Source organism: Antedon bifida, chromosome 5, assembly GCF_963402885.1.
Source record: "Antedon bifida chromosome 5, ecAntBifi1.1, whole genome shotgun sequence".
In the NCBI taxonomy this organism is placed as follows: domain Eukaryota; kingdom Metazoa; phylum Echinodermata; class Crinoidea; order Comatulida; family Antedonidae; genus Antedon; species Antedon bifida.
Genome location: NC_136230.1, coordinates 7,643,743 through 7,651,173, shown reverse-complemented (window position 1 = coordinate 7,651,173; position 7,431 = coordinate 7,643,743). Strand labels below are relative to the sequence as shown.

The following is a 7,431-nucleotide window of genomic DNA, read 5'->3' as shown; positions in this document are numbered from 1 at the left end:
GTCTTGGCGTATTGGTAACAGTAGAAGTGTTGCATGTCTGTGTTCCCGCTTTTGGTTTGAATTTGTCAGCAAAGGTCTAATCAAACAACGGTTAAAATTGGATCATTAATTGTGAATATAAAACTACATTTCAAGTAATTTAAGAATTGTAGGTCATTTTTCATAACTAACGATCATCATCTTCCCTCCCTAAACGATTTTAAGCAATAGTTTTGAGATTCAAGATAATTTTAACTATACAAAAAATATAAAAATAAACATAGTAGGTGGAGCTTTATGTAGGAACAATGGTTGGCATATCAAAGCAAAACGAACTGCATACTTTCTTTCAGTGATAATATTTATTCTTTTACAAATACAAGAATAGTTGAAAGTTGAAAGAATATTGAAATTGATATACATACCGCACGTGATGCATTCTGTTGCACTAGGGATGCTGTTTTACTTGAGTCAGCAACAAACGAAAATCCATCAGTTGTTGGTTGCCGACTGTCACTAGTCTTGCCGAAAGAGAACCCAGATGGTTTACTAGTTGTAGTGTTGTTATATGATGGCACCATATATTATGATGTCGCCCTCTATAGTATGTAGGATACCCATAAGGCAACAGACCTCTAAAACATGGCTTCAGTATAGAAGACCTCACGAATGATTGTGTTAACAATGATGTCGAATAACTAGAGAATAAAAGCATTGTGTTACTAGAAACGTCTCTCATGTATTAAAGAATATTACAGTGTCTACGTTGGCATCATCACCAGTTCTACCAAAAGAAAAGCCTGAGGTAGGTACACCACTACCCTGTTCGAATGAGAGAGGAGAGGCAGTGACACCACTAGTATTGCGATCACATACTCATGGTTTAAAGTAGTGGTAATATACTGTACCTCTTTTATTGGGATTTTTTCTTGCATTACATTTGATTTTGCCTGTAGTTTTTCAAACAACTTTTTCATCTTGTCAAACTTGTTTTTAAATTCTCTTGCCACAATTAAATCCTTGAATACAAGAGCATATTTATTTATTTCCGCTTCACTCCAGAACCAGCCATGGTCTGATGACTGCATTTCCTTTATCTTACTGTCTGCTGTGACGATGTGATTAACATAGACTTTCAGTACCCGCATTTCTATCTTACCAGTTTTCTTATTGTGAATGAATTTGATATAGTCTCCTTCATGTCCTTTCCATTCATTTTTATCCTTGTCAAAACACCATACATTGACAAGATCTTTCCAAAACCAGTTTTCAATTTCCTCTCCAGTTTTTAGATTAGATTTAGGTAAGGTCATGATCGCTTCATAATCATCATCGCCATGTAAAACATCAACAGTCTTCACTCCAAATCTGGTATTATTATATTCCAATAAATTTAATGTGAGCATATCATCAGAAATGTTATTTTGTTTTACAAGTTCATCCATTCGTTTAGAAACATCATAACTAGATTTGAGTGCCATAACATTAGGGATAACGATGCAAAATTAAAAGTTGTTATTTTTCAACCAATTTAAACATTATCTGTTAGTATTTTGTTTCAATATTCCAATAAAGAAAGAATTACGAAAATCTGACTTGTAGTTTTCGAAATATAGGGTCTAAAACATCGCCGAAAATGATCGTTTTTGGCCACGAACGTTGTAAACAAATTGCGCCCTCAGTCGACAATTGTATGAACTACGCCGTTTTTCGCTAAAATAATTACATATAATTACGTTTTATAGTAATTTATTTTATATATCAACATTGGAAATATCAATAAAATAAGTTATTAAATGTTTATAAAATATATAAAGTTGTTTAATTAACGGAATTCGTAGAAATTCCTTGCTCTAAATTTGTGTAGTAACGATCAGTACAGAGAGACCATGTGACATCGCGGTACACGCGAGAGAAAACATTCCGCTGTGGGTGATTCGCGTCCACCAATCAAATAGCCAGAATCCAAAATCATTCAACCGTGAGCTCTGCCGATCGCGGGAAATCTTAGTTTTGATTGGCTTACGTTGACATCATATCACAAAATGAAGGTTTTGTAGTTGAGCCTCGTGTAATTTTCACAATTTTATTTCAAAAATGAAATAAATGGACCTTCTTTATGGTATGTGTGATTTTTCTCTAAAAGATTTGAATAATAAAGGCTTCATATCGAGAAAAAAACGTTTTTTTGGCACTTATAATAAATATTTCTTAGAGAAAAAAGCACATGGCATGTAGAACTATATTATCTTGGCGTAGGAAGACAAACAAATCCCAGGTCATGAGAGGCTCAACTACAAAAACAAGGTTGAATAGGGTAAGGTCACTGGACCGTTCGAAGGTTTTTGAGTAAACAATCTACCGCGTATGGTCGTACGCGCTAGACAGTACGATATTTTAACCACATTTTTTACATGTTTGGTTGGATGCAATGAAAATAAAAAATAGTTGATCTGATGGAATGATATGTAAATAAATAAATACTCAAAAGAATTATGTTTACAGTTCAATTATTTTCAGAATAATACTACATAAAAATGTGTTTAGCAATGGACAAATAATCGCGTCAATGACATAGCGCGCATGGTAACGTACGCGGAGTTGAATCGTGTAGTAGAGCAGTTAATGACATGAGCTGTGCATTTTATTACCAAAGCATGAAACTTGGCACAAAGTTTCTATAATGTATATAGATTCAAAATATCGGAGGGTGCCAAGTGTCCAACGTCCGGTATGGCGGCCATCTTGATTTCAAAATGGCCACCATAAAAACAAAAAATGTTCATATCTTGGCAACTATACACATTAGAGACTTAATTCTGTCTCAGATTGTTCACAAACTATATATTTCTATTTGCTCTAATGAAAATTTTCGTCCAAAAATGACCGGAAATGACGTTTCTTTCAGTTTGACCTTTGACCTCGTATTTGTATATCTCTGTAACTACTGGTCATTTTCAATCGATTTTGGTGTCATTTTGTTCAGAATAAATACATTTATATTTGTAGTAATGAAACATTTTCACATAAAATGACCGGAAATACAATTTATGACCTTTGACATTTAATTATTGATTTTTAATTATGTGAATATACTGTATGTGGTTTTTGGTGGTCTTAAATGCACCTAATTTTGAACTTTGACCTGATAGGCGTAATTATATTAAATGATTAATGGACTTAAATTGTATATAGTACATAAAATTGGTAAACATTGTGCTTGGTGGTACCATTAGTTCAATGATGTTGGCACCTTCTGATTCGCTAAAAGTTTTAATAGTTTGACAGAGGAAATAACATACATGTTATGGAATACCGTAAAACCTCGAAAAGGTGATAGTATGAGCTTCTTTTCGAGATAGACTGTATTTGAATGTCAAATGAATAGTATGATGATCGTGTTTATATCAATATATTATTAATGACCTTACAAAGAACCCTTTATATTTCAACAATCAAGCCTCAGTTATTCTACAATTTATTGTTTTCCAAGTGGTAGGCCTATTTTGATTGCATCTTCTTTTTGTAGGCCTATGCTTCCTCGGTAATATGGTCCTACCCCTCCTTCTTTGTCTGTAGATGGTCTTATACCCCATTCTTTGTTTGTGGATGGTCTTATATCCCCCTTCCTTGTCTGTGGATAGTCTTATACCCGCTTCTTTGTCTGTGGATGGTCTTATACCCGCTTCTTTGTCTGTGGATGGTCTTATACCCCCCTTCTTTGTCTGTGGATGGTCTTATACCCGCTTCTTTGTCTGTGGATGGTCTTACACCCCTTTCTTTGTATGTAGATGGTCTTACACCCCTTCTTTGTCTGTGGATGGTCCTACACTCCCTTCTTTGTCTGTGGATGGTCCTACACCCACTTCTTTGTCTGTGGATGGTCCTTCACTCCCTTCTTTGTATGTGGATGGTCCTACACCCCCTTCTTTGTCTGTGGATAGTCCTACACCCCCTTCTTTGTCTGTGGATGGTCTTATACCCGCTTCTTTGTCTGTGGATGGTCTTACACCCCCTTCTTTGTCTGTGGATGGTCTTCTGTGGATGGTCTTACACCCCCTTCTTTGTATGTGGATGGTCCTACACCCCTTCTTTGTCTGTGGATAGTCCTACACCCTCTTCTTTGTCTGTGGATGGTCTTATACCCGCTTCTTTGTCTGTGGATGGTCCTACACCCCCTTCTTTGTCTGTGGATAGTCCTACACCCCCTTCTTTGTCTGTGGATGGTCTTATACCCCCTTCTTTGTCTGTGGATGGTCTTGAACCCCCTTTCTTTGTCTGTGGACGGTCTTATACCCCCTTTTATGTCTGTTGATGGTATTAAACCCCTTTCTTTGTCTGTTGATGGTATTACACCCCTTTCTTTGTGTGTGGATGGTCTTACACCCCTTTCTTTGTCTGTGGACGGTCCTACACCCCTTTCTTTCTCTGTGGATGGTCTTACACCTCCTTCTTTCTCTGTGGATGGTCTTACACCTCCTTCTTTCTCTGTGGATGGTCTTATACCCCCTTCTTTGTCTGTGGATGGTCCTACACCCCCTTCTTTGTCTGTAGATGGCCTTACACCCCTTTCTTTGTGTGTGGATGGTCTTATACCCCCTTCTTTGTCTGTGGATGGTCTTACACCCCCTTCTTTGTCTGTGGATGGTCTTACACCCCTTCTTTGTCTGTGGATAGTCTTATACCCCCTTCTTTGTCTGTGGATGGTCTTATACCCCTTCTTTGTCTGTGGATGGTCTTATACCCCCTTCTTTGTCTGTGGATGGTCTTATATCCCCTTCTTTGTCTGTGGATGGTCTTATACCCCCTTCTTTGTCTGGACCCACTACTTTGATTGATTAAATCAGACATTGTTTCTTGTATGATTAGGAGACCAAGACCTTCAAAGTGAAAGTCCACAAGTGGATGCCTAAAAAGGTCTTGTACAGAACAGTATATTGTAGGTCCATGTCACTAATTTGAGAATTACTTGAATAATTATATTGAGATGTCTTTTACGAATTGATTTGGTTCGGATTTTGCTAAAAAATCAATGAGTAGAGAAAATCGAGGAAAAGGATTCAGATGGTTTACAGCAAAGGCCCATTACCATAAAAATGGAGTACATTTTTTTAGATGCAACGAAAATGAACAAGAATTATCTGAGTTTCTGACTAATGAAAGTAGGTCTACTGCACAAATGCAGGATAAGTTTGTAGTAAGTACTTTGAAAGACGGTATTCTCTTAACTCATGAAAATGAAAACTTTCCGAACTTGTCTCATATGCAACATCAAAGAGCCCAACGAAAGAATGCTACTTTACATCAAAAATATTTCCAAATGGCATCTAACAATTCAATTCAACTTTTATTTCAGACAATTGTCCATATGGTATAATACATTGCAAAAAAAAAAAAGATGATGGAGAGAGGACCAAAACTTTTATCTAACAATTGACACATCACAGTTTAGCAAACAAGTCGGCATAGATGAGCTCAGTGATTGCTGTTTCTCAGTGATCTGTCTAAAAGTAAAAAATTCAGAATAATAATTCCTGGTCATTTTTGCAGTGTCATTTATTTCGTTAAAAAAAATTAGGTGCAATTATACCAATGTAAACCACATACAGTATGTTCACATATTATATATGTCAAAGGTTATAAATTGTATTTCCAGTCATTTTATGTGAAAATATTTCATTACAACAAATATAAATGTCTCTATTCTGAACAAAATGACACCAAAATCGATTGAAAATGATCAGTAGTTACTGAGATATACAGATAAGAGGTCAAAGGTCAAACTGGGAGAAACGTCATTTCCGGTCATTTTTTGACGAAACATTTTATTAGAGCAAATAGAAATATGTGGTTTGTGAACAATTTAACACCAGAATCAAGTCTCTACTGTTTATAGTTGCCAAGATATGAACACTTTTTGTTTTTATGGTGGCCATTTTGAAATCAAGATGGCCGCCATACCGGACGTTGGACACTTGGCACCCCCCGATATTTTTAATCTATATACATCAAAGAAACTTTGTGGCAAGTTTCATGCTTTGGTAATAAAGTGCACAACTTGGCTATTTTTATGGCACTAACTGCTCTACTAGTGGCAATAACAATGGAGTCAACTCTCGGTAACCCTAATAACATGGTTTGGGCTATGTATTAAGGAACGTGCAATTCCCTGTGTACTAGAAAATTTAGCAATAGCTAATTCAACATCACTTAAATTGGCGTTGATTAACTTTTTATTGTGTCGGTGAGACGATTCAAGGTCTTGTAGTTGGTCGTTCTTATAACTATCAATCAATTGGTGTGCTTTGTCGGCTTCTTCTGAGATTCTTGTTTCACACTTTTTGAAATTCAACATCTCCAATTCCTCCTTAACTTTGAGTTGCTTTGCAATGTCATGAAATTCAATTAATTTCTCTTCCGCTTTGTTTATAAAACCTTCTGAAAGCTTTTTGAATGACTCAAATGCAGTTCCAATATTGATTATGTTATGACCACCAGATATAGGATGTTCAACCAATGTACAGCCTACACAAACTGGTATCTCACAGTCCCCACAAAAGAAATGAAGTGGCATATTATGATTGCAACAATATACAGATTTAGAGGCCAAATGTTCCACAGGATTTATAACAGTATATTCTTCTATCGTGATGATGCAATGATGTTGTGATATCTTCATTTTTGCATGAGTATCTCTGCAAGGTGTGCAATATTGTTCATCACAATCTCGACAGACGAAACTTGCTGCTGTACTACAAAGACTACAGGTTGGAGCCGCCTTCTGTTCTAATGTTGTAACATAGTCCAACAAGCCACTGATGAATATGTTATTCTGCAGGTTTTGAAGCCCCCCTTCTGGAATCTTACACATTTCACGACATGTTGGGCAGCCGAGTACTCTCATCGCTTTTCTCCACCCATTCCTCCAGACATCCAAGACAGAAAGAATGAACACATGTTAGAACCTTCGGTCTTGTAAAGCGATTCATACATAAAGGACACTCGAGTGCTGCAGCTTCAATTCCTTCAATAACGTCATTAGATGCCATGACAGACAAAACAAATTCTGTAAAAAGTAATGAAGTTTATATGCAGAAATGCAACTTACCAGAGTCCAGACTGGGTTAATTTTTCTCATTCAACTCTCATGAACATCGTATTAATATTATTAAGATTGAATACCAATGATTTATGAACTATTGATTGACCTCAATTCATATATCGATACATACTGTATGATGATTACATTTTATGATGTAGACCACAACATTTGAAAATGATTTACCGATTGTGTACCCTGCAAGCAGGCAAGTTATACATAAAATAGGCCTGGCTAGTAACAGATGTGTGTCATATGCCTATTATAGTATTATAAACCAACAGGTTACAATATCAATTAAATACATAAATAACTTAAATTTAACCTACTACTTCACTATCGAATTAGAACTT

The 7,431-nt window shown here is 36.1% G+C and overlaps 1 protein-coding gene across 1 annotated transcript; it reads right to left on the bottom strand.

Moving 5' to 3' along the window:
- Positions 1–6,088: 6,088 nt before the first annotated feature.
- Positions 6,089–6,850, bottom strand: LOC144843278 (E3 ubiquitin-protein ligase TRIM9-like). Its single transcript, XM_078700072.1, has one exon. It carries the CDS (start codon positions 6,848–6,850, stop codon positions 6,089–6,091), a length of 762 nt encoding a protein of 253 aa, XP_078556198.1.
- Between the last annotated feature and the right edge of the window lie 581 nt (positions 6,851–7,431).